General features: G+C 40.2%; 1 protein-coding gene across 1 annotated transcript; it reads left to right on the top strand.

The window, feature by feature from the left end:
• Nucleotides 1–224: 224 nt before the first annotated feature.
• Nucleotides 225–27,083, top strand: FARSB (phenylalanyl-tRNA synthetase subunit beta). The gene is made up of 17 exons (XM_035132567.2): nucleotides 225–329; nucleotides 1,540–1,595; nucleotides 2,223–2,377; nucleotides 3,249–3,321; nucleotides 3,971–4,086; nucleotides 5,058–5,208; nucleotides 7,497–7,605; nucleotides 8,104–8,174; nucleotides 8,670–8,731; nucleotides 8,823–8,874; nucleotides 9,446–9,507; nucleotides 12,446–12,653; nucleotides 13,054–13,134; nucleotides 14,447–14,539; nucleotides 15,019–15,136; nucleotides 16,994–17,146; nucleotides 26,336–27,083. The coding sequence occupies exons 1-17, from the start codon at nucleotides 272–274 to the stop codon at nucleotides 26,485–26,487; spliced, it is 1,770 nt and encodes a 589-aa protein (XP_034988458.1). The 5' UTR covers nucleotides 225–271; the 3' UTR covers nucleotides 26,488–27,083.
• Nucleotides 27,084–27,904: the final 821 nt, after the last annotated feature.

The following is a 27,904-nucleotide window of genomic DNA, read 5'->3' on the forward strand; positions in this document are numbered from 1 at the left end:
CCCATCTGCTGATGGAGGCGCCGCAATCATGATCTAGCCCCTTGACTATCTTCATGACAACCTATGTACTCTCTTGGGTGAGTCCGGAGAGCTGGGAAGAATCGGAGCGCGGCGGCGCGGGGCTGAAGCTGGATCAGGCACTGATTTAGACAGCGCTCGTTAAAGAAGGAAAGGGCCCGAGGCCCGACCCGGCGAAAGGGCTTTCCTTGTAGGGGCGCGCTTGGCGCACGCGCAGTGAGGTGCTCTTGCCCTGTCGTCTCTTCTGCCGACCATGCCGACTGTCAGCGTAAAGCGGGATTTGCTTTTCCAAGCGCTGGGCAAGAGCTACAGTAAGTGGGGAACGGCGGGGCCGAGGGGGGGGGGGTGGGTGGTTCTCGTGCCAGCGGGGTTTGGGCATCCCTCGATGCCGAGGGAGTCTAGGGAGACGAGCTGGGGGAAAATGTGTTCAGGATCAGGCCTTGAGAGGCTGCTTGGGGTCCCTGCCAGGGAAAGGCAAAGCAGGGAAAGGAAAGGCAAGGCTCCTGCAGGTCTGTCGGTCGGTGTGGGGTCTGGAGAAGGGAGAGGCTGGGTCCTGGTGGGTGGGTTGTGCGTGTGCCCCAGTAAGCTGCCCAGAGTGGCTGGGGCAACCCAGCCAGATGGGTGGGGTGTAAATAATATAGTTATGTATTTATTATTATTTTTATTATTTATTTTATTAAGATGCCTTTAGCTTCGGGTCAGACTGAAATCGGAGGCGTGCCTCTACTTTTTGTAGAAGGAACAAAAGATGTTTGGTTCATTCATTCCATGGCCAAAGGAAGGAAGCATTGAATTCCTGAAGTGGATCTGTTCATGCAACTGTAGGAGTTGGGAAAAGCAGAGGGCTTCTTGCCCAGCCCTTGCTCCCGTAGAATCACAGAACTATAGAGTTGGAATGGTCCCTGAGGGTCATCCACCCCAGCCCCTTGCAATGCAAGCAGGCTCAACACCAGGGGTACTTCTTCCATTTCTGCTTATTTTGAGGTACCAGTGGTTGAAAATCACAGCTGTACATGCTTGGAAGTAGGTCGTAGCTTCATGTGCCTTTTGTTGTTGTTTTAGATTCAGATTTGCTTGTTTAGGGTAGCTGTGGGCTTTCCCATTCTATAATAGAAACTGCACAGGTAGTAAATGTAATTGGTACAATGAAGAGGGAAAGAGGTATAATATAGAGTGTGAAAAGGGCTAGATGAGGAACACAAATGGGAGGCTATATGTAGCTGATAAGAATACTTGTCAAGTGGAAATTAGTAACTGTTAAATTACTATGCCAGAAAGCACAAAGATGGATACTATACTAAGTTGCAATATGATATGTATGGATTACATATGGATACCTTAAATGTTTTAAGGTAGGAGTGGCAAATTAGATACTTTGCAGAACTGGAGTTATTAATATACTTTCTGGCCCCTTCTGCAACTAAGCAGGTGAAATCAGTTACCCTTTTCAAGGACTAAACCATTTTGACTTACTGTAAATATTAGCACATGCCAGAATTAATGAAACAAATTCCTTTCCAGCGGATGAAGAATTTGATGAACTATGCTTTGAGTTTGGACTGGAACTTGATGAAATTGTAAGTAATTCTTTTTAGTGACATATCTACTTGCAAAGACATTTAATTTATGGCATTTGTTGTGTAATCCAGCTGCCATCCTACAACACTTTATTCCTGAATATTTAGGACCATGTTTAATGAACAGCCTACTAGTATAGTGAAACTATACGTTTAGTACTTTTCATTCCATATAATCTTTCCTAAGTTCAGGCTGTAGTTGAACTTGATTATAGTAAGTTAATGACTAATTTTTTTTCCAAATGGTGAGGTCTGAAAAACCAGTCTACACAGTATTATTATTTTGCTGTGAAACTCAATAGTGCAATTAGTTGTCAGTAGAATTTATAGACTTCTTTAAAAAAAGGTTATTTGGCTTGTCACGGTTATGTACCTGCTTCATTATACAAATTTTGCTTTAAAATAGTTGTAACATATTTGGTATTCTGAGTAAAAGTAGTTAGGGTTGTGCTGTCAAACATTTGTATGTCTGACTGGTATAGACTACCACTTCTTTTTAAAACTTCAATACAACTATAGGTGTTTTATTAGTGATCTGCATGTTTGTATGAAAGTCAAATTAACCAAACTCATATGTATTACTGGTTTCAAAACAGTTTCTTATGAAGTACGCTTGTTTCATTTCAGACTTCCGAGAAGGACATAATAAGCAAAGAGAAAGGTGGTGAAAAGGCTGAGGGTGCATCAGAAATAATTCTCTATAAAATTGATGTTCCTGCTAACCGATATGACCTTCTTTGCTTGGAAGGTCTTGTCAGAGGACTTCAAGTCTTTAAAGAAAGGTACCATCGTATTTGGAGATGTTGCAAACCTGTTTTATTGGTTTGCTAATAAGTGCTTAGGTAAAACACTTCCATTTGTTCTGTTCCTGAACAGCATTTGTGTAACTAGGCCGTAGGTGCTGAAGTTTCTAAAGCAAGTAAAGCAGATCTACAGAGCACTCCAAATGCATTGCAATGCATTAGGAAGCAAGAGTATTGACTTACACAAATACTCTTAAGTCCAACTCACTATTTTCTTATGTTTTCAAGGAAAAGTTTAGTATTATTAGAAACTTGGTGATTTTATTCTGTTGTTCTATTTGTTTTATGTAACTTCTGTTTGCATTCATTCGATGTCTGTTTATATTTGAGCAACATTTTCCTGCAAAATAATGTGTTGATAGTAGCACCCATTACATCTTACACATATTTCATCAGCCACTTATTGAATCCAGTAAGACTTACTCTCTAATCATAGAATGATAGAATTGTAGAGTTGGAAAAGACCCCAGGGGTCATCTAGTTCAGTCCCCTGAAATGTAGGAATCTCAACTAAAACATCCATGACGGATGGGCATCCCACCTCTGCACTTTAATACTTTCTAGCAAAAAAAAGTACCAGCTGTTTTCAGTTGTGTGTAGATGCTTTGAAATATTGAATAACACTTAAACAAAGTTTGGTTCTATTTAAAATATTTAAGGCACAGACTGCTTTTGCCCTACATGCATGTGTATGCATGGCTGACTAGAAGGTAGCAGAAGGGTGTTCCATATTTAGGAGTTGCATATGTTGTTTGGAGAAGAGGAGGATCCATGGTCCAGTGCTGTTACCTTTTTTTGTATATGTGTAAAAATTGTTCTTGAATGTTAATCTCAGTGCTTAATATTTTAGAATTAGGGCTCCAAGATACAAGAAGATCACACCACCTAATGGTGAAATTCAAAAGCTGACCATCACTGAAGAGGTAAATAAAACACAACTACATCTCAACATAACACTTCAATGAATATTTGTCATAACTGATGATGATGGGGCCTCTCTTTAGAAATTCTGAAGTCTATGCTTTATTGGATTTAAAGTAAAATATGGCGTTAGCCGTACTAAGGCTTTTGGTCACCGTGTGTGTCTTCAGGAATATATGCATGTGAGAGGACAAATTGATCTGGATGTCATTTACTGTGAATATTGCCACAGTTTAAACCCCAAGCAAGGAGTTCGTACTGTCTCGGTGAAATGTTCACTACTTATCTTTGGATTTCAGAATTCTGTGCTGTGCAGCAGCTTGCTATTGAAAAACTCTTCAGTTTCCGACACAGTTTACCATATTGTAAGGGTGGTGGGTTGCAGGGATGGGGTTTGTAGTTTGATAAAAAGCATCCTTGAGGAGTCCCAGAACTAATTCCATGGTTCTTTGGATCCTGGTCAATCTTTTCTTGCTCCTAGGTAGTGTTTCATTATAGAATATGGTCATTTTTCTTTGTGGATCCCCCCCCCCCCGTGAAAATTAATTGCAAAATATGCTGTGTTTTGGGATTGCTTCCTAGTGGCACAACAGAACCCACCCACCTCCACCAAATTCACTAATCTTTGTAATATACTCTTACACATTGCAGACTACTCAAGTCCGTCCTTATGCTGTGGCTGCAGTGCTTCGTAATATAACTCTTGACAAGGACCGCTATGATAGCCTTATTGATCTACAAGAAAAATTACATCAAAATATATGCAGGTTAGTTGACAGTAATGCATACAGTTGATTTTTTTTTAAATGATGAATGATCAAACTGGCAGCATTCACACATTATGTTAAACCATAGTTAAGCTTCACGATAATGTAAAGGCGAACACACAGCAATCTTGTGTTCAGTGTGCAAATCACTGCTGCTTCACTCCTCCCCTGCCATGTTGCTGGGAGCTACATCATGGTTTGGTTTAACATTAACACCTAATCCTGAGCTCATAATTTGTTTTCCTCAAGCAAACCAGGAGCAGTAAGCCAAGAACAAATGGTTGCTACTGCTTATGGTTTGGTCAGAGAGAGGAAAAAAATGAGCCTGGGTTCAGATACAGTGTTGTCTTGCAAAAGTGGGGGATGAGCAACTGGATCAATTTATTGGAAAAGTTGTGATTGAAGAAGGTGGTCTTATATGTTTGTTTTATATTTTAAAGCAATTACAGTGGTGCCTCGCTAGACGAATTTAATTAGTTACACGGGTCTTTTCTTATAGCGAAAAATTCGTCTAGTGAATCCCATAGGAATGCATTGAATTTTTTTTTAATTTTTTTTTTTGCCCATAGGAACACATTAATTGAATTTCAATGCATTGCTATGGAAACCGCGATTCGCTAGACGAATTTTTCGTAAAACGAATTCGTCTAGTGAGGCAACCTCCGCTAGAAAAAATCTTTCGTTAAGCAGAAATTTCGTTAAGCAGGGCATTCGTTAAGCGAGGCACCACTGTAGCTATTTTTTTAAAAAAACAAGGCTAATTGAAGAAGCTTCTTGGATAAAACATTTTTTCATGGTCCCATTTTATATGCATATTATTGTGCAACATTGAAGGCTGTTTAAGACAACTGGACCACTGAGCAGAAGTGATTTAATAATTCTATAAAGATGTGGTATCTGTATATTTTAATGAGGAATTTCAGGAGTGGGTGGAATCTTCATTGCTGATTACTCTTCTTTTCCTTTTATAGAAAAAGATCATTGGTAGCAATTGGTACCCATGATCTTGACACAGTCTCTGGCCCATTTACATACACAGCTAAGCCACCATCTGAAATTAAATTCAAACCTTTGAATCAGGACAAGGAATACAATGCTTCTGAAATCATGGATCTCTACAGGGTAGGTGACTACAAATTAATAAGATGTATTTTCAGAAAAAATGCAAGTGTAGAGACACATTGTTCACAATCTAGGGTGGTCCACAAGGCCTTTTTTGGCAGCACTCGGCAACATTCAAGAAAAAAAAATCTTTTTATTTTTTTATAAATACTTTTTATTAAATTTTCCAATTAAAAAAAAAACAATTCAATTATTTCAATTATATCCAATTATACATATACATATCAATTAAACCAAATATTATGCCAAATCCTTAAAACAATTTTTTTCGACTCCCCATGCTCCAAAGTCCTGGGATTTTAAGCAGCTGTTAACATTGCCATCCTAATCCTATTGTCAAAATCTTGCTGTTATCCATCATAGTCCCAATCTTTTCAATAATCCTTCTAGATGTTTTCCTCTCTCTTTTATCTTTCGTCGCAGCTTCTGAGATAAGCATCAAACAAGATTTAACACTGTCCATTTTTCCTGTGTGGGTTTTTTATCCAGTCCAACCTCCCCATAAATCTCTCTTAGTCCAGTATGCCTTTCTTGCCACGTCAACAGTCCGACACAAACCAGCGCCATTTTAGGAATCTCGGATTCTATGCACTCTTCTTCCAAACTTCTTATAGATTTTGCACGAGTCCAGCTTTTGGCGTGGAACAGCTGTTTCACATTATGTATAACCTCTTATGATTGACTTACAGCCTTCCTCGTCCTTCAGCTGGTCACCGCACTCCGAGACTCCCGTTTGGCTGCTACTATCCATCAATTTTCACATACGCCACAACTCAGCGCCATCTTGAGTGCCTCGGGATGTACCTTCTTCTTCCAAACTGATTATGAACTTAGCGAGAGAACAGCTTTTTAGCGAGGGGCCGTAATTGATTTATAGCTTTCCTCACCTTTCTGCTGAACCCTGCAGTCCGAGACTCCGATTAAACCACAATTAGCTCTCAGATTCCAAAGACGCCACAGCTCGTAAATCCCACTCGTCAGCGGCATTCAGGCAGTACTGATAAACGTTCCGGGGAGGAGGGGGGGTTTCCAGTTAAAAAAAACATTTTCTAAAATGATAATCCTCTATTTGAATAAGATCCAATGCCACACAGTTCATTTCCATTTCTCATTTGTCTAAAATAGTCAGGCAGTCCGTCCAGGAAAGTTATATGTACGTCTTAAAATATGAAAATAGAAAGTTCACTTCCCTTTTCGTTCCGCCCCAGTCATTCTTTTCTCTTGATAAAATACTCTCTCGGCTCTTCTCACTCAGAAGCTGATAAAGTCCTGGCAGTATCTTCTTCCCTTTCCTTTGAAGCATGTCCATGATTTTAAATCTAATTATTCTTCTTAATCATGGCGTTCGTGCTCGCATGGGGGGCCTCCAGGAGTTTCGGCTCCCATGAGTGCTTAGCCCAGTCCCCCCCACCCCTTCAGGAATCGGGGTGGGTTAAGGGGCACCCGCGGGCCAGCGGCCCCCCCCGTCACCCCCGGGGGGGGGGGTCAGGGGACTGCCTTACTCCCCTGGCAGCCGCCAAAATTCCTCATGGGAGTCGAGAGCGATGGTACGGGTCAGCCATAACTCCCACGAGCACGAGCGGAAGTCCAAGAAAAAAAAAATCTTAAAGCCTTAAAAATACTTTTGTGTTATTCATTATTCATGAAAGCACATTTATTTGTGTATTAAATTTGTTTAATAATTAAATATATTAGCTATATTAATTGTTACGTGTGTGTATGTATGTGTGTATATACACTCACACATACATATGTATAATATTAATGGTGTATATTAAATAATACGACATATATTGTGAACATTTTAATTTATGATATGGAAATTCAATCCAGTGTGTGTCAAACTACTCTTGTGGACCACTTGGTATGAAAATTTGGACTGCCCTAATTTAGAACTAGTTCTCTGTGTACAATGATGTCCCCCCCGCCCATTAGCTCCCCATACTACATAGGAAACCAGTTTTGGAACTGATAGGGAGTTTAAGAAAAAGATGACTAAAGCAAAATACAAGTTACATTGGTGAACCAAACATCATAATGATGCTCAATTCTCATTTTCGGCCATGCATGTTTTCTCTGGAGAAACGTCATGTTTTCTCTGGAGAAACTTCAGCATATGATTTTATTTTTTTTGTCCTAGGAATGAAACACTTCTGTTAGAAGCATCAGTGTTATGTTTTCCCTTCCTGTTATGTTTAAATAATATCATGGTGCTACAATCGCAGGATGATACCTTGCAGTAACTTCTTAGGAAAGAAATGTAAATATTTCTGCTTTGTTTGTTTTAGACGGATAGCCATCTGAGGCATTATCTACACATTATTGAAAATGAACCGCTTTACCCAGTTATCTATGATAGCAATGGTGTTGTGCTTTCAATGCCTCCGATAATTAATGGTAAGATTGTGCTTTTCTTATTTTGAGTTAATTTAGTACTATCTATCTGCTACCTCATTACTTTCTTCTTCTGTTAGGGTCTGGTGAAGTTCATTATTTTGCTTATACCAATACAGTTCTGATACTACCTTTTTGCTGAAACCTATGTTGCATAATAACCTTTTCTGCTTTTGAGAGTCTGTTTTTTATCTATTCTCAAATTCTGATTCTCTCAAATCTATATTAAAAGAAGAATATAAGCTCTGTTTTAAAAGTGTAGAAATCTGAGAAAATTAAATGTAGAGTGTAAATGTAACAAAGTGTTGTTCAGAAATGTACATATTACATCAGTGTGCCTGTCAGGACCAAATTGTAACTCTTAATTTCAGTGTTCAGTTGAGGTGAAGTCTTTGCTGTATGGGAAAAAAATTGGCAAGGTCTAGAAGCCTGCCCATATTTTAAATAAAAGCACTCTTGCAGCATCAAACAACTTCAAATGTCTGTATCTATATTTTCTAGGGGACCATACAAAAATAAGTCTTAACACCAGAAATGTGTTCATTGAATGTACAGCCACAGATCTTACCAAGGTAAATAAGCTTGATAAAGCAGCAAGATGCTGTACAGTATAATTATGCTGAAAGTATAATTCTGATTTGCAAAGTAAATTGGAAACGGTTCATCTTTGAAGCTGACCTAAACTGCTAGCATACATTAATCTCTAGAAATATATATTCGGCAAAGTCCATATGAGAGTTTAGGGTGGGTGTTTTATGGAGCCACCAGATCCTACAATCTCATAGTTGTTGGACTGATTGTTCCTCTGGACATTTAATTTTAGAGCACTAATCCACTTGATGCTCTCGTCTGCCAGCCACATCTTCATCTGCAGGAAAATCAATTGACTCCAACCAATGGAATTGGGTTGGGTAACTCTTTATTGCCTCACTTTTTTGGGGGGAGGGGAGCAGTTAGGTTTTAATGGTGATACACTGCTTGAGTATCTTATTGTGAACTAACATTGTAATACTGTATTTAAAACATGTACATGAAACTAAATAGTATATATATAATCTTTTCTAAAGGCGAAGATTGTCCTTGACATCCTCGTCACGATGTTCAGTGAATACTGTCAGAAGCCATTCACGTGAGTTAACCTTAACACTAAAAAATAAATAAAAATGTTCACGTCTTCTGTCTCCTGCATGTTAAACATTGTTTGCTTTTCCCTCTTCCAGTGTTGAAGCAGCAGAAGTAACTTACCCTAATGGAAAAAGCTACAATTTTCCAGTGAGTATTGCAGAAGCGATGCAACCAGAGCTTTGTTTTCATAAACGCAAGCTAATAAATACACACTGGTGGACCCACTTTTTGAAAGGAGCCATAAGACAGGGTGTATTTTCTCTTTCCCAGCTTCCATGTCTGCCACAGAGCACTTTGGGTATCGACCCTCGTTTGTTCCCTTGCACTTCATAGAGCTCTTTTACTGGGTAATGTTCCAACTATTTCCCCAGAACTGTCCTACTTACCATCTTCAAGTGCAGTGCCAGCCCAAGATGCTTTGCTACCTGAAGTGGAGCCTAAATAGTTCCCCACAAGGGCCAGTACTTTAAAATGACCTGTTGCACCAGCCTGTGTATTCCGCCTCTCCCACCCCTACCTTCATGCTGCCACCTCAAGCAGCTTGCTTTACTCTGTCCAGGTAGGCTTTCTGGTCTTCTGCCAACATACTCTGCATTGTTCTTCTGGGTGCTGAGTGGCACATAAATGCCCCGTAGTTTTTTCATTACATATGTAGGAGAGTGATACACTTAGAGAGAAAATCGATTTCTATACTTAAAACTTCCTCTCTTCTTTGCAGGAGCTGGCTTATCGCCGGGAAAAGATTAAGCCTGAAATACTGAATAAGAAAATCGGAATTAGGTACAGTATGCTAAATCTCTTGGCTCTCTTTGAAGGGTGCACATAGTTCCATTGACAGCATTTGTGTCACATTTTTAATGCTTGTTAGGTTTATACATTTTTAGGATCTGGTAAGAATACAGAGAGGAGCTTAAACCCTAGAGATCCATATTTTATTATGATATATAACCCACTTTTTGGATATACGGTTAAATATCAAAATCCAAAAAAAAAGCCAACTAAAATAAAATAGCAGCAGAATGAAAATTTGTTTGGTAGAGCCAAGAATGCCGTAGATACCATTTTATTTAAACTTCAAGTCTCAAAAGTGTTCTGTTGTACATATTAATGAACTCAGTACGTGGTGCTACAGGCTAGAGTACTATCATGATGACATTACAAAATACCAACAGTGCCAGCTGCTGCTCTGAATAAATGTTGCACCCACCATTCAGTAAGCATTCTCCTTGGATAGTTATGAATGGATTTGTACTGTTGCTCCAAAGCTGTACCTTTTTATTTGTTGTTGCTGCTGCTTTATTTACATATCACCCTTTGATAAAACAAAGGAGCGGTTGAACAACATGCCTAACCTTAAAATGAGAAACACAGTCTGAATCACTGAAACACAACCATATTAAACCTATAACAGAATATAGCATCCCGTAAAAGCATTCTAAGGTGCCATGTACCATATCATGATATTCCAAAGCACTTGCCATGTGTTGCGTTAGTGGGACTCATTTGGGGACCGAAATGCAAGGTAAAGTTTTTCTCATTGGGAGGAACAAAGACAAACACTTGACAGTGAAGTCAAATATGGACCCATCCAATATTCTCTACTTGTATTACTGTTCCACTGAAATACTTCTTTAGCTATAGCATTGCTACCAGGAAATCTGTCACTCAGTAGTGGCTCTATTTGTGGAATGCTCTCCCCACCCTGGCACCTTCATTATACACCTTCAGGTGCCAGGCAAAAATGTTCCTCTTCAGCCAGGCCTTTGGCTGATTAACATCCTATACCCTTTTAAATGTGTTTGTGGAAGGAGGTGGGGGAGCAGGGGTATTTGTTTGGCGGGGTTGTATTATGTATTTTGTGTTTTTATATTGTATTTTTATGTTGTAAACTACCCTGAGATCTATGGATGAAGGGCAATATACAAATTAAATAAAAAGTCCAATCATCTCCCATATGTCAGCGCTCAGATTCAGGGGCACATGATCTCATCTACTCATGCCGCACCTGAAATCTTAATCTGTACAACAGGAGCTGGGAATTGGATCCAGCTATTGGGCCCATGTCCTTCCTTCCCATATTATTTGCAGGTCAAATTAGTCAACCACCTGATGTCGTAAAGAGCCCGGCACAGTGCTTTGAAGTCCTGCTGATCAGCTCGTTGATAGTACAGAGTAGGGCTTTTGGCAGATCCTTTCAAAGACTGACTGGCTATGGAGCTCCCCGTGAGATTCCAGGGAGCTTGAAGTCGCCACCAGAATCTGCTTTCTTCTGGATCAGCTGCACTACTGTGTTCCCCTGACTGACAGTGAGAGCAAACCTCTCTTGTTAATGCACAATCAAGAAAACACTTTAAGGCGGCTCGTGGTTTGGATTGGCAGCTGACATCAGATGTGAGGTGGGTGGGTTTAGTTAGGGGGAAATGGCCTTATGGGTCAAATTGGGACCCATGCTAAGGTGTATGTCTCTGTTCTACTGAACTTCTAAAACCTTTCTGCTCCTGGGATTGCTCTCTTCCATTTTGATGGCAGTGCCATGGAATTTTGAGTTGTTGGAAATACTTAGGTGTCCAGTTCTAAGGTACTTGGGAGATTGGAGATGGTAGATGGTATGTTGTTTTGTATCACATCATTGGTTTAGGTATGGAGGGGACAACCATGTTGCCATTTGAGCCTTTAGTCATCAGATGCTGTGTGCCTTTATTGCCCTTTATTCCCCAACCTGATGCCCTCCAGATGTTACTAAACTACAACTTGCATCATCTCTGATAGTTGGCCATGCTGACTGGGGCTGATGGGAGCTGTTGTCCAAAATCGATTAAAAGACACCAGGATAGGGAAGGCTGATTAATTGTATCCAAATATGTGCTGTCTGTCGTAAAGCAGCCTACAGTGGTACCTTGGGTTACAAACACTTGGGATTACAGACTCCGCTAACCTGGAAGTAGTACCCCGGGTTAAGAACTTTGCCCCAGGATGAGAACAGAAATCATGCGGCAGCAGCGGGAGGCCCCATTAGGCAAAGTGGTACCTCAGGTTAAGAACAGACCTCTGGAACGAATTAAATTTGTAACCAGAGGTACCACTGTATTCCTATTTTAGGCTGGTTGACCATCTGTCAGGGACATTGTAGTTGGATAGTACCATACAACACGATAATTATACACTGCTGCACTGCACCGTACAACCCCTGATCTCTTGTCCTCAAGAAGTAAAAAGAAAATATACACCAGATAATATAATTCTAGCAGGAGCTCCAGTTAGGAACAGCCACTATTCATCTTTTACTTAGGCTTCACTTTATTGGATCAAACCAGTCTGTTTGAGATCTGGGACATTTTAATTACTCTACACTTTCTCTTGTGTGCAACTTTTCAAACTCCTATTTGTGTACTTTCATATGTGTGAGAGGATAAATGTTGGTGCAAGTTGAGGGGGTAATGATATGTGCTTGAAATGCCAATGCGGGTGTTTGAAAATTATAAGCCAGGTTTTTTGTTTTTTTGTTTTTTTTTAAGAAAATCGAAAGGTCTTAGGGTCTTGTTCAACACCAAGTATCATAAGGTTTGCTATTGTGCAGCAAAATACTACTATTTTATCTCCTGGATTGATTTGTGAGTCTTGGCAGTTTTTTTTTAGCACTGTGAAAATAAAAGGCAGTGGCTTCAGAATGAAACCATGTGACATTTTCCTTTAAAAATTACTCTTGCTTATGTTTTAGTGAGACTCCATCAAACCTTGCAAAGCTGCTCACCAGGATGTGTTTGAAGTCACACGTCATAGCGAATGGGAACAATATAGAGGTTGAAATCCCTCCTACCAGAGCTGACATTATCCATGCATGTGATATCATAGAAGACGCAGCAATAGCGTATGGCTATAATAACATTCAGATGACTATTCCGAAAACATACACCATAGCTAATCAAGTAAGATTGCACCCTTAAGTAAACAGTCTGCATTGTCAGTTTAAAGGCTAGAAGTATGCCAGAAGGGTTCTTAGAAGAAAACTGCGCCTCAGAATTAAAACAATATTCTGTCATGTCTTCTAGCAAGGGGAGTTTACTGTAGCAGGGATACAAAACAGATGCCCAACTGATCTGAGAAACTCCAAAGACCTGCAGTGGATGGGCTTGGGGCGGGGGGAGGGCAATGTTTAAACCTGGAGGCCATATTAAATCTCTAACTGGGAACTGCATTTCCTCAGTCAAGGCCAGATGTAGCTGTTTGGGATCACCTTTTTTGAAAAGCCGTCCTCGCAGTCATCTCCATGGTTTTATGATATTCACTGAGCTGAAAGATGAAAAAATTATTTTCTGTTCCCTCTAGCTTCCTCTCAATAAGCTCGCAGAACTTCTGAGACCAGATTTGGCAGCGGCAGGCTTTACTGAAGTGCTCACTTTTTCTCTGGTGCGTGTTAAAGAACTATTTAAGACTGCTATAATCTCAATGAGGATTCAGGCAGCAGCAGTGGTCTATGAACATTTTGTCAGGCTCCGATTTGCTAATGTTTCAGTGTAAACAAATTTCACAGCAGTGAAAAGGAATAGTTGCTCTGGTTTTTTGAGTTCAAAGACCCTGCATGACTTGCCTTAGCCTGTCTCTCTTTCATATCTGCCTGAGCTTATCAGCAGGCTGAAGAGAGAAAGTGAAAAATAAAGAGCCTTCCTTTTTGGAAAGTTGTGGCCAGTAAGAGAGCAAGCTGGCTCTGGCACAAGGATGTTAAGAGTGATTCTGCAGAACTGAGGCCCTGTTGGAAACATCTTTTCTGGAGGGGCAGTAAGTTATGCTGGTCCTGTCCTATATCAAAGAGAGAGGGGCTTGACTGATAGATCTGCTAATACCTGAGCTAAAAGGAGCTCCTCAGGCCCAGTTCAATAACGTCTGGAGCAGGCATCCCCAAACTTTGGCCCTCCAGATGTTTTGGACTACAATTCCCATCTTCCCCAACCACTCGTCCTGTTAGCTAGGGATCATGGGAGTTGTAGGCAAAAACATCTGGAGGGCCGCAGTTTGGGGATGCCTGGTCTGGAGGGTCATGCGTTCCACACCCCAGTCTTACAGAGAACATCTCGCCAGCTCTTAAAACAGCTGCAATGTCCATTTTAAGGCACAGTTCACTGTTAAATATGTTAACTATTGAAGCTGTAAGCAGCTTGAGACTTGGCTTTCTGAGGGATCAGCCTTTGTCCTAAAAATCTGTCCCAAACTATATATTCTTCATCAGAGGTTCTCCTTTGAGTTCTGCCGCTATTTGAAGGGAGGCTGTTGGTGACCCAAGAGAGGACTTGGTGTGCTGCATTTGGCATGCTTTGCCAGTGAAGCTCACTGGACAAGAAGTTTGCTGAATTTCTGGTTCCAGGCAAATGCTGCTTTTAGTTTTCCAGCATCTTGAATAGCTAGTTTTCATTGTTGTTTTATGGTTTGGCTGGATTATATTCAGATTTCTTGTGTTTTTAAGAGTGCACCGTCTCAGGAGCTTATGCTGGAAGATGGCTAACAAATGTACTAAATCAATAAATAACATAACTAGTGCCGAAATGCAACAGTACATGTTCCAATTTAAAAAGTTAAACACAGACCTGCCTGGTTAGATTTAGTGTTGCCAGCCTTCATATCCTGTCCATTCTTAGATATTTATTTTTTTGCTGTTAATAATTTTTGAAATTGATTTGTATTTAACTCGGTTGGGTTTAAATTAATTTGTTTCTTTTCATATCAGTGTTCTCAAGAAGACATTGCTAATAAACTGGGAGTTGACATCTCTGCAACAAAAGCTGTGCATATTGCAAATCCCAAAACAGCAGAATTTCAGGTGAGGATTCTAAATTGAGTTTTAGGCTAGAATGCAAAACTGCTTGTTGCCTGTAAATCTAAATGAGTTATGGCCAGTGAAAAACTTTGATTTATCGTGGCATGTAAGTGTGAAATATGTCAATCAGAAGCCATTCAAAGGCCATATTTGATAGCTTGCATTGTTTGTGGTCAGTCCTGAGTATCTTTTGCAATATTTAATTTCAGTCTTGTATTCTCCAGTTTAATAGTATTACTTTTTTCACAGACATAGTTTGTTTTAGATAATTACTACATAGCCAGTCTTGCAACTGTTGGTCTGTGTTGACAGACTGTAAGAGGCTGAGAATTGCTGAAGTGTAGGGGAGAAATAAGGGAGAAATATATCTCCTATTAATGCTGATACTTGACTCTTCTGTATGTTGCCACATCTTGCTCTCAGTTGGAGATGTTCTTACCTATAGAGTGTTTAATATATTAAGTTCCCTATGTGCCCTACAGGTGGCGCGCACTACTCTCTTGCCTGGTCTTCTGAAAACTATTGCCGCTAACAGGAAAATGCCTTTACCTCTGAAACTCTTTGAAATCTCTGACATTGTAGTGAAAGATTCCACCACAGGTAAGATAATCTCAGTAAATGCTAATGTCTTCAGAAATCAAGGGCATGATTGAGTCCCATCATGAGCGCACTGCCCACATGTAAATAGATCTCCTGTTTTCCCTCTGCCATGGGTTCATACCCAGGACATGGGTGTGCTCAGCCAGTGCATCAGGAGGAATGAGAATTACCATAACCCTGTTCAGCCTTTCCCCTCTGCTTGCTGCAGCATAGAGGTATGAGTTGGAAGGCACAAATAGACTTGCCATTCTTCTTCATGGCCTGTTGTACTAGCTGAGTGCTCTCATGCATGCAGAAGGAGAAACAGGGCTCTGTTGAATGTCAGGGAATCCCCTTGCAGGTGGGCACTGTGCTTTTGTGCTAGACTGGATCATACCTCAGTTTTGAAATGCTTTTAGCAGATACGAAACAAAATAAAAAAATTCCTTCCAGTAGCACCTTGGAGACTAACTAAGTTTGTCATTGGTAAGAGCTTTCGTGTGCATGGATCTGAAGAAGTGTGCGTGAACACGAAATCTCATACCAATGACAAACTTAGTTGGTCTCTAAGGTGCTACTGGAAGGAATTTTTTTATTTTGTTTTGACTATGGCAGACCAACACAGCTACCTACCTGTATTTTAGCATATACTTAGTCAGTGGGTAAAGTTGATGATTACACAATAGTTCTCTGTTTTTATTGAAATGTCTCTCTTTTGAATTGATATTTTAAAATATGTGCTCCTTTACCTATTCTATCCGCCACATTTCAGGAGCCTTGTATAGAGCTTTCCTATTAGATCATTCATGGGTCTTAACTAATCATTTGGAGACCTTGTATAATAACAACGTGGTAAAAGATGATGCACTTCACCCAAATGCAAGTGTCTTATGAAATTTTGCTGCTAGAGGGCAGCGTTTACCAATTTTATTTCTCATTGCGGTTTCTTGGCTCGCAAATTGTATTAAACAGGTTTTTCAGACAGTGCTTTGAAGTCACTACAGTACATATGAAATTTATGTTAATATATTTGGCTGGTCCATTTTTTAAAAACACAGCAGAATTGTTTTGTGGAATGACGCCATAGTTTTCGAGTTAGTTAGAATGAACTGAGAAAGCTTAGCTTAGATTTGGCAGCAAACACTCTATATGGTCTGTAATGAATGAACTTCATAATCAAGTACAATATTTCAAATCTGGATGTCATGAGTGTGTGTGAGAGAGAGAGGGAGAGACATCTAGAGCTGTTAGTACTGCCTGGATATGACTCAGACTTTGGCCGAGTTCTTTCGGTGGTAATAAAGCTCTGCCTGGACTGTGTCATTTCAGACTGCAGGTGGAGGTTTAAATTTGTTGTTAAAGTATATATGCTAGTTGTGTTTTTCACTGCATTTTATATGCTTGGTTCTTCCATTGATGAGGATGAGCCTGAGGCCCTTTGAGGCCTTGTTCAGATCACACTAAACTGTGTATAGTTAATTGTGGTGTGTAGGCACTACAGTATAGCAAAAATTAGCATGCCAAGGAGAAGGCTAGTCTAAAATGCATTTTCTTGACATGCTAGATTTCTATGAGGTGTAATGTTCTCTTTTTTAAAAGAGCCAAAGATTCAGTCTTGGCAACCCTTGCAACTAGTCTGAAGTGGTACAATTCAAACACAAATTTATACTGCAAAAGAACTAAGCCTCAGAAAATACCTTTTATTTTTGCTTGTTTTCATTTAATAAGTTACTACATTCTGTATTTTTCTTTTGATCTACAGATGGTCAGTGTGTAAATGTAAACAAACCCTGATACAAAATCGGATTAAAGCAGGCAAGAGCTATAAAATGCAGTCTGTGCAAAGCCGATAATTTTGGTTTCCTCTTTCTTCTCCAGATGTAGGTACAAGAAACCATAGGCATCTTTGTGCTGTCTACTATAACAAAAACCCTGGTTTCGAGATAATTCATGGATTGCTGGATAGAGTCATGCAGCTGCTGGATATCCCACCAAGTAAAGAGAAAGGATATTATATTAAAGCAACTGAAGGTAAGGGAAGCACAGAAAATGCCTGGGACCCCACCTGCATGTTGTTGCTGGATCAGAGCCTTATATACAGCCTAACTAGTAAAGCAATTATTTGGAGACAATGGCTTGTCTTGTAGTGGCAAGCAGAAGGAAGCAGCAATGAATTTCCCACCCCCTCTAGCCCCTTCACCTCCCAAAAAACTCTTCAGAAGTTTGGGGGAACTCTCCTGAACAGAGAGAGATGGGGGCCACATGGCCATTGAAGAGTGGTGAATTTCCCAAAATTGGGGTAAGGAGGACACTTTGTGCAATGTTCCTTCTGGTCGTTGTGTAGTTCTTCAATGCAACAAAGTGATCTTTCTAACAATACAGATGTTTGGTATTTTATCACAAGGGTTCATACAGTGTTGCATCACAATTTTCCTTGTGGAACCTCAAACTTTCGTGAAGTACAGCGGGCTTTTTTTTTTACTTCATACCATGTGAATGAAACATGAGGAGTTGAATGTCCAATGGACAGTAGCATGAGGCCATGAACTGTAAATAGCTCTCTGAGGTGTGTTTATATTTAAACTGGGGTGGGATGGGGACAAAGTGCCTGTGTCTTTCAAAGATATGTTGAGCTACAAATTTCTAGTAGCTTTTATAAAAGAGGGAGGGAGATGAAGCTTAGCTGTGTAGTTGTCAACCAGTCATTAACATTGCACTATAAATTGCAATAAGGATGCTGTTTTGTTTAATTCCTGTACTTCAGTCAGTGTGGGCATTGCAGATATGTGACTTCAGTTAAAACTTTGTACATTTTTAATATAAAAGCCTTGCTAAGATCTGTATAATGATCTGACTCATTTCATAATGTAGAAAAGGTGTCTGTTTACTGTATATGTTCGTTCTTGTTCCATATGTGCACACCACGGTTATTAGATCACCTTCTGTTCCCGTAATACCTAAATATCCATTAAGTTAATCTCAGGGTCACAACCTTTTTGCCCTTGCAGCAACACCTGTGCAACAATTACAGATGCTTGAAAATATGGGTGAAATTGTGATGTTCCCCAGGCCTTCACACTGATGTTTAGTGTAACTGGAGCCTTGCAGTATATTGGGAGAGAATTTTAGCCTTGAGTGATCAAGTTTTATTAAAGATGAAACCATACTCCTCTCTGAAAGTACTCTGGGACAGTCCCAAATATTTACCATCTGACACTTATTAAGAATCATAAATACATCTCTCAAATTTAGCATCCCTTTCAAAAACTTAATTGCAGTTTTTTAAATTAATTTGTTAAGCGATATGAAACAAGCTTTCTGTTGAAATTAGCAGACTATTACTGTAAACTACATCTTGCATAGTTTAGAGTCTGTCACATGCTGTCTTCCTTGATTGATCCATAAATAGATTAAATATACGTTTAGGGGCACAGATGGACGAGAAGCTTCCCCTTCCCCGTACTTGCTTTTTTTGTCTAAAGGCCTGAATTGTTAAACTTTTAGAATATCAAACTTGAAATCTTAGTATTCAGGGTTCAAGTCCCTTTTTGGGCATGTCCTTTCTTCTGCCAGGTATATGCATGAGGCCTGCCACTTTAGATCCTGAGAACTGTCCAAAAGTACATGATACAGCTCTAATACAGAATAGAAGCATGTCTGGTCCTGTAAGCTGCTTTGATAGAAAGCTGTTTTGGAACCATATCTAAGCATCATTGAACTCTTCAGAGGAAGAGCAGGGTTAGGTAGGGTGAAATGGAAGAAATACATTTAAAAAATCCTCCCATGATTTTCAAAAAGTAGAGATCTTTGCTCAGAACAGGAGGTGCCCCCTGTCATCCTCTTCAGTTAAAAGGATCTCTCATAGCTAGAAAGAATCACAGCATAATGCTTTAGAGACATTTGCTGGTAGAGGAGATGATATCTTCTGCTCTTTTCATTGCACAAGCAGAGCTCCTTGGTTATGTAAGGTTCCTTCATCAAGTTTCAGTTGATTCTGTCACAAGCAGTCATGTACTGCAGACCCTGCAGTTCAGGAGGGCCTCTTAGTGTTCTGGAGAGCATTTTGAGGGTAGCAGGTGGGCAGGAGAAAAATATCAGGCCTGCAGGCTCTGCTATCTTTGTAGTATCTGCTTTGCATGAACATCAGGTTCCATGTGTGGCCCTAATAATGTAGATACGCTTGGAAGCCTGACAGCTGAGATGTAAAATCGCCTCATTTTAAAGTCTTGGACCTTACTTCGGTGCTCATTGGGAGAGTTGTGCAATAATGCATCTCAACGGTGTTCCACTTCTTTCTGTTTCTGGGCTCCATTTGTTTGTTTGAAGGTGTGGCGTAGTGTGGAATATGTAATGACAGTAAATCGCAATGACAGCTTTTCATTTAAGGTTTGGTTGGCAGCGAGACAGTTGTTTACAATTTTTGAAATATGCGCTGCACATTTGTATTACCATAAAATGGAAAACAACTCTCACGACTGCAAGATGACCTTTGTTGTAATGTACCAAGAATCTCAATGTCATTATGAGATGTCCACCTGGCCAGACCCATTGATCATGCTGCACTTAGCATTTGATGAAAATGTTAAATAGTAGTCTCAGAAGCAACCAGTCTCAGTGCTGTTTGAGACCTTCCACAATAGGTTACATTCGCAGTTTACTCCACTGGTTATTACATTGGGGGACAGTTGGTAATTTGAAAGGGATCCCCCACCCCTCCCTCTTGCAATGTGTTCCCAGAGCAGGGATTATACCTCAGTTGTTGTTGTTGCTTTTTCCATTTCTGAGCCTATGGCCATTTTCAGTATAATCTCCCACAGGTCATGCTGGGGCTCCAGGCAGTGGTGGTGGTTAAATTATTGCCAGGTCCACAGCTAGTTCTTTGATTGGCCACAAGGCAGTTTGCTGGGGAGTAATTTCTGCATCCTGCCATTTTCCCTTGGAGATTGGTAAGATGTGTCAGAAGTTAAGCTGCAACTTTTTTTTTAAAGGAAAAAAATAAAAGCATGCTGTAGTAATAAACTCCTAACAAAGAAACTAAAATATGAAACATTTGTATTTGATTTGTCACACTATAATCTATAGTTTGTAATGGTTTTCGCGTTACAAATGTGTTGCAGGCTGTTTTAGTCAGGCATTATGCAAACCTAATAAGCTAGTTTTCTGCCATATATATATATATATTTATTTAAAGAACTGCAGCACAAATCTCTTATATTTCTTAAAGCCTGAAAAATGAACTACTGAACATTATAAATCCTACAGTAACTTGAGTTATAGGAGCAACTGCAAGCTGGTGAACCAGCTTAAATGTTTATGTAATGGCAAGTGTTTAGGGTAATACAAAGGGATAGAACCTCCCACCTATCTCTCCTATCCTGTTATGAATTGGTTCTAACTGGTCCCAGGACATTGTCAGAAGGCACAAGATGAGGCAACCTTGCTTAAACTAAACAGTTCTGAGACTGGATGGGAGGCTATCTACAAAGTTTCTATATACTGTATTGAGTTCCATCATGGAAGAGAGGCAGGACGTAGTTCATTTATTACTATTATTTTTAAAAAATATTACATTCATCTGTGGAAATGTAGAGACTGTTAGAAAGAGGTAGGATTCCAAGTCCATGAAAAGACTGCTTCTAGGTTGTGTTTCTTCCTGAATTTGTATTGATGTTCTGCAGTTTACTTAGTTCTCTCACTAGAGGTCATTTTCAATGTTTCACAGCTATGGGGGAAAGCTCTAGACCAGTGGTGGGCAACCTTTTGAGCTTGGTGTGTCAAAATTCGCCAAAAAAAACCCGAGCATAACTCGGGTGGTGTGTCACTTCGAGAAAAAACCCATAATTTCACGATATTTGTAGATTAAATAACAAAAATGTATAATTGTTCCCCCTTTAAAAAAAGGGGAAAGGGGAGGGCCGCGTGTCACTGAAAATGGCTGTGTGTGTCAGTGCTGACACGTGTGTCATAGGTTCGCCATCACTACTCTAGCCATGAGATCAAACACTTTATTGTGTTGAGATCAAAATCTGTCACTCTGTTCCCTTTATTGGGATCAGTGAGAGGAGCATAATGTGCTGTAATTCTCCTTACCTAATGTGCAAGTTAGTGACCTCCCAGGACAGGGGTTTCCAAACAGTGGAGTGTGAACTGCCAGTGGTCCTTCACAAGCTTCATTCTGGTGGTCCGCAGAATGTCTGTAAAAATATGGTTTGAATCTGTACCACATCTAACCTATTGCATTACAAGTGCTAGAACAGGCAAAAAAAATCCAGCAGGACCCTCAGTAATTTTTCAAGTGGTCCAGGGGGATAAAGTTTGTGGATTGGCCCATAGGAATTGGAGTTCTTATGGAAGATAAGTGGCTGCTGGCCAGTGTGAGAACAGGATGCTGGACTAGATGGGGTCCAGGAGGGCTCTTTTGTTTATTTATATCCTGCTTTTCTCCAAGGAGCTTAAGATGGTGTACGTAGTTCTCTCTCAACCCCCTGCCACCTCCAATATTAAACTCCCAACAACTCTATGAGGTGGGTAAAGCTAAGAGCTAGGAGCGTCTCCACCTCCATCGTTCAGCCCAGACACTGAGGTCCAGCTCCAAGGGCCTTCTGGCGGTTCTCTCACTGCGAGAGGTGAGGTTGCAGGGAACCAGGAATGCCCTCCCATCAGATGTTAAGGAATAAACAACTAGCTGACTTTTAGAAGACACCTGAAGGCAACCCTGTTTAGTGAAGTTTTTAATGTTTGATGTTTTATCGTGTTTTTAATATTCTGTTGGGAGCTGCCCAGTGTGGATAGGGAGGCCCGGCCAGACGGGCGGGGTATAAGTAATAAATCATTATTATTATTGATGGTGACTGACCCAAGGCTACCCAGTGAGCTTCATGGTTGAGTGGGGATTTGAACCCTGGTCTCCCAGGTCCTAGCCCAACATACGGTACCAACATGGCTTATGTTCATATCTTGATTTGATTTGTCATATTTTTGTCGTTCTCAGACAGTACCTGTGAAGTGTGCTCACAATAAATCAGTGGAAAGCTGGCACAGTGTTTGTGAGGCTTTGTCTGTCCCTGAAGCTACTGAAAAAGACTAGCATAGTTCTTGCTAAATATGTTGGTGTGTCAAAATTCTGACCCTAAAACAATCTTCCACACCAATCTAGGCAAGTCACACGGTGCTGAAGTCAGAATCCATCAATATACTGAAACATCTTCCCACACGAGCGCCAGTTGTGCTTTGAGACGTTCCCATTAAACTGTCAGCATTACCTTGAAGATATTCCAGACAGATTCTACCCTAGCACTTGGATCCAATGGACCAGACGAATTTCGTTAGAATGAATAATTATTCCAGTATCACTTAGGGTCTACGCATGGGGTCATTTCTTGCTGAGGCTGATAGTATACTATTTGAGCAATTTTGACACTTCTGTTCAAATCGTTTGTAGATAGGCACCAAAATTTAGCGCTCTTCAGACAGTGATGGTGAAGCAGTTATCTACATATGCTAATGTTTCTCATTGTCTTCAGCACCATCAAATAGAAGCACCACAACATGCCTGTAGTGGAGAACTTTATCTTGTTTGGTACTTCCTAATCATATGAAAATTCTTGTGCATTCAAGGTAATTAGCAAGTGTTTCTGCATCCATGGAGTACATCTTCATAGGGATCACAAGGGTAGAGAACTTCAGTCATCTGCCCAGAACTACAGTGATATGTTTTCCTTCAGTAAGTTCATCGCAGTCAGTAAAGAAGAGTGTAGGATTCTGCATTTGAAGAACGCAACTCTAGTATTTTGCCTGGAAAAACCAAGTCTGTGGGCAATTTATTTTTACTGTCTCCGTAAACCATGGTTGTTTTTAGGTGTGTTTGATCGATTGTGCGATCTATTGTTGATAAGCTAAATTCTTTTACATGGAGTTAACACTGGGAAAGTGCAGAAGGCAGTGAACTTTAGATGTTGGGAAATAGTTAATGGAAACTTTGGCATGTGTTCCATAACAAACTTCCTTATAGATGTTACAGAACAATGATATTATTATTATTATTATTATTATTATTATTATTATTATTAATTGAATTTATATACTGCCCTATACCTGGAGGTCTCAGGGCGGTTCACAGAATACTTATTCAAAGAACTGCGGCACAAACCTCTTGCTTCTTGAAGACAGTTCAGGTCCCCTATCTCCAGAATGGACAGACTAGGTAATTATTCCTTTTCACTTTGTATCTTCCTACCTGTTCAGACTACCACACCTGTCCTGTCCCACTGTTTCAGATGTACAGTAAAATATTTTTCTTTTTGATGTTCCCTAAAGAGATGAAAAGGGATGAGAGGCTACTCTTGAATTGAGGGATTAGGCTTGCATTTATTAAGAACTTTGGGGGCAATTAACTGTTTCACTTCCAGCATAAGCCATTTACTCAGATCAGATTTCCTGTTCTGCAAGTGGTATTTTTTGTTCTTTCTTCTTTTTTATGACAGTGTGTAACTAATGCCACTTTGGGAATATTTGAGTGCGCAGAGTATAGTGTTTTCTCTTGCAAAACCATATTTAATCATGGACAAGATTTATTTGCCGTATAGAATGACCAGCAAAAGTATTGGTTTTGTGCAGCAGAGAATATGTAACTTCTGTTGATGTATGGGCTCCTTTGGGAGGAAGGGCAGGATAAAAATCAAACAATAATTTACATAGTAAAATTTAGGAAAGCTTAAACACTTTGCTATGAAACGAGCAACAAATAAAGAGTGCATTTTAATCCCCGAAAGACTGAAAACATTTTATTTATTTAGTAACATATTTTTTTCTAATGTGAACTGACATTTCAAAGTTTTGACTGTCAGATTTCGATACATATTGCAAAATATTTGGGTGAAAACTTTTCCAAATCTAAGCTTTGTGGATGTAACTTGCGTGGATAGAGTTTGCTAAACTTCTGGAACAGGAGCAGCCATGGAGGATTTCTATAGGCTTTCTGGAGAACCACCAGAGAATAAGTTATTTGCTGGCATGACTATCGCTCTTTCTTTGTGTGCACCATATTTCAGTCATCTGGTTTGTTCCAGTTATTTTCAGGAAATAACAATTTATCCGAGGGAAAATGTGACCAGGACTTCAGCAGTCATGCTGAACAACACGTCTTCTGCCTCTCAGTTACTTAAGTGTTGACTTCTGATACTCTTCCCCCATCCCCTTATAAGAATATAATTGTTATGATCTCTAAAGCTTTTCCCAACTCTGACCCAATATCATCCCTTTAATCTTCTTCTCCCAAACATGGGAAGAAGGGAAGGAATTGGGAAGAGAAGAAAAGCCATGCAAGGTGTTTGACCAGCAAGCATACAGAGAATTCAACAAACCCTTTGAAGGTCAATTAGCCAGAAAATGTGCTAAAGACTAGGTACTTGATTGGATTAGTGGCCAAAGAATTATGCCCTGAATAATCAAAGCGGTCCTGCAGTCTGAACACACAGGCAATTATTGGTTCTTAGGGGCATAGTGTAAAAGCTTTAATAACAGATTCTTTGAACTTCAAAGCATTTTAGAAGCGACAATCCTACTATGAACTGTGATTTTTGTCTCTTGCTTGCATGTAGTGTTCCTATAACAAGGCTAGTTTTAGAGTTTGTTCCCACAGTGCAAACAAGGTAAATTCAGAGCCTCACCTAACAGTTCTCAGTTACTACATCAGCTGAAAGGCTGCTCTCCGGGCAAGCAGGGGCAATGAAGGTCAGGAAGCAGCGGCTGTGCTAGGAGGGAGGGCCAAGTGGCAACATCCTCATAGGGGAGTCTAATTGCACAAAGTAACCACAAGCACTGCTTGCCAACTGGGGAGGGAGCTCTACAGGGCTATAGTGACAGCCCACGGCAGTGTCCAGATTTTTCCGGTGAGGCGCCAAGAGAGTTGCACCCCTGCGCCCTTAGCAGGGGCCAACCCACCCAACCCCTAGATACACCTCTTGCGATCTCTCATCTTCAGAGATTGTGAAGGTTGTAGCTTTGGACGCAATGCCCATCCCCGAGTTTCTGCTCTCTTTAACACAGTAAAGTCTTGGAATGATTACTATTAATACAGTTTTTGTTTGGCAATAGATTCCTGTGAAACATCCACCACAAATTTCGGGGGTGGGGAGAGATTCTTAAAAATGACCTCATCTTGTAGCGCTCTCCCCATGTGGGAACTGTGTCGCACGGACATTTCACTACATTAGAATTACATGGTAAATTTACTGTGTGACTTTATCATGAGAAAAAGAATGTGTGGATTGGTCATTTAGTTTTATTAGTTTCAGAGGATTTGAATGGGTTACAGGGGATTTTGATTACAAATGGGGGTGTAGCAAGAGACAAAATAACTTCAGCGGCAAGCGGGTAAGCCATTTTTTCTATTTAAGACTAGTAGTTCCATTTCACTAATCATCACCTGCCCACAGAACATTGCCCACATATATATGAATGACCCCTTTCTCGCACCTACTTCCTTCCTTATTTTGTGGGAATCAGTGAATCAAGCCAGGAATCACAGTTAACTATAGCAGCCTGTTAACGTGTGTTGGGGAACTACGGTTAATGGCTACCAAACAAGCCGAGATAATAAGTCATGATACGAAATTGTCTTAATATCCTTGTTGCTTGGAAGCCATTAACCATAGTTTCCTGCTTTGAATGTAACAGCCATTTAGTATTACCAGTAAGTCTGGCTCCATGGCTTGTTTCTTCTCTTGCATGAAGAGAAGGTCAAGCAGCTGTGTACAGGGGCTCATTCATGAGTCTTATTTAGCTGAATTATGATTTGTCCAAGCATTGACATATTTTGTTTCACGATACATGAAGCAGCTTTGGCGGATTCATCATTCTTATTCACTCTGTGCAAAAGCTTGTAACCTCTACACTGAATGTCGAATCAAAGAACTGTAGAGTTGGAAGGAACCCCAAGGCATAATCTAGTCCAACCCCTTGCAGTTTGCCCTGGAATGTGAAGCATGTCTACTTAAGGATTCATCCCCCACCCCCCCAAAAATATTTCTTCTCTAGCAATCTTTCTTTATTTTAGCAGAAATTATTCTCGTGTAACACGCTTCTACTCTTGACGTTTACTTAAGGTTTAGTGCCCAGAATGGCTGGGGCAACCCAGTCAGAAGGGTGGGGTACAAATAATAAAATATTATTATTATTTTATTTTATTCATTTCTTTTTCCCCTCCCTCTTTTCTTTCAGACCCTGCTTTTTTCCCTGGACGCTGTGCTGAGATCTTTGCAAAAGGGCAGATTATTGGGAAGCTAGGAGTACTTCACCCTGACGTGGTCACCCAGTTTGAGCTCACCATGCCCTGTTCTGCCCTAGAAATCACAATTGAGCCTTTTGTGTGAAATCCTGACAACAGCATGCTTCTTCAGTCCACATAGTTCTGTTTCCAAGATGGTCGGTTTCTATCATTGGGCCCTGTCACTAATTTTAATAAATTAGGCAATGAAATAGACAGATCTTATTTTGCTCTTTGATAAATGTTCCTTCATTGCAATAATACTGCCTTCAGGTTTTTTTTTAAGGGCTTTTCTTAACAGATTGAGCCATCAGTCAGATGTAATTTTTTTAAAAAAAATGTTCAATATATTACCATGAATATATATGGGCAAAGAACATGATCTGTTCTCCAGAATGTTCCAGAGGTTGGATCTCAAACTGTAACAGATTATAGCTGCATAACAGGAATCACATTCTTTTATTGCATGAAATAACATAATTGATTATAGCAAACGTTGAACAAATGCGAACAGAACTGAGGAATTAAGCTTCCTTTGTATAGGGTTGATATGAACTCTTCAGGGTTGAGAAATGTGCATTTCTTGTAAAGTACAGCAGTTTTAAAGCAAGATTTCTATAATAGATACTGTTGTATGTTACCCTGTTTTATTGTAAAGGGATCAAAATAAAACTTGAAGGTTCTGTATTTATATACACCTAAGTTCCCGTGAGAAAGACTGGTGGTGTGAGCACTGCTTCTGTCATAGGGCTGAGATTGCTCAAACTAGACCTGTGTGCCGGAACACCATCTTAACACCCTCCTGGCTTCCCATGTGCTGGCAGAGAAATTGCCACTGGAATATGAAATGAGAAAGCCCCAGTGCATTTTTGGAAGCTATCACATCTATCTAAAGCAAGCACCCCCAAACTGCGGCCCTCCAGATGTTTTGGCCTACAACTCCCATAATCCCTAGCTAACAGGGCCAGTGGTCAGGGATGATGGGAATTGTAGTCCAAAAATCTGGAGGGCCGAAGTTTCAGGATGCCTGATCTAAAGGGACTCTTTAGGTTGCCATGTTGAAAAGGAGGAGGCCAAACAGGAGGGGAGGAGAAGTAGCATTATATGTAAACAACGTGTATACTATATAGACCTCCAAGCCAGACTGATGACTTGGATGATGCCTTCTTACGGCAGATTACCAAACTTTCAAAAAGGAGAGAGAGGGCAGTCATGGGAGATTTCAACTACCCCAGTGTTTGTTGGAACTGAAACTCTGACAAGAATGTAAGGGCCAGCAAATTCTGCAGTTGCCTCACTGACAAATTCCTTTCCCAGAAGGTAGAAGCAGCAACAAGGCTTGCTTGGACCTGTCTTGGACCTGGTCCTCACCAACGGGGAGGAACTGCGACAAAATGGAAGTACTGGGAACCTCGTGAAGAAGTAATGTGAGCAATTAGTCTGTGAGCAATTTAAAAAGGATGCTCCACATGGATTTCTCAAAAACAAGTAATGCCAGACAAATCTCTCTTTTTGATAGAGTT

This window comes from Zootoca vivipara, chromosome 5 (assembly GCF_963506605.1).
Source record: "Zootoca vivipara chromosome 5, rZooViv1.1, whole genome shotgun sequence".
Lineage (NCBI taxonomy): Eukaryota > Metazoa > Chordata > Lepidosauria > Squamata > Lacertidae > Zootoca > Zootoca vivipara.

Coding starts and splice junctions, on each gene's coding strand:
- FARSB (XM_035132567.2), top strand. CDS start 272: ATGCCGACTGTCAGCGTAAAGCGGGATTTGCTTTTCCAAGCGCTGGGC. Junction 9,508..12,445: donor AATAAGAAAATCGGAATTAG/GTACAGTATGCT, acceptor CTTATGTTTTAG/TGAGACTCCATCAAACCTTG. Junction 14,540..15,018: donor CCAAAACAGCAGAATTTCAG/GTGAGGATTCTA, acceptor TGTGCCCTACAG/GTGGCGCGCACTACTCTCTT.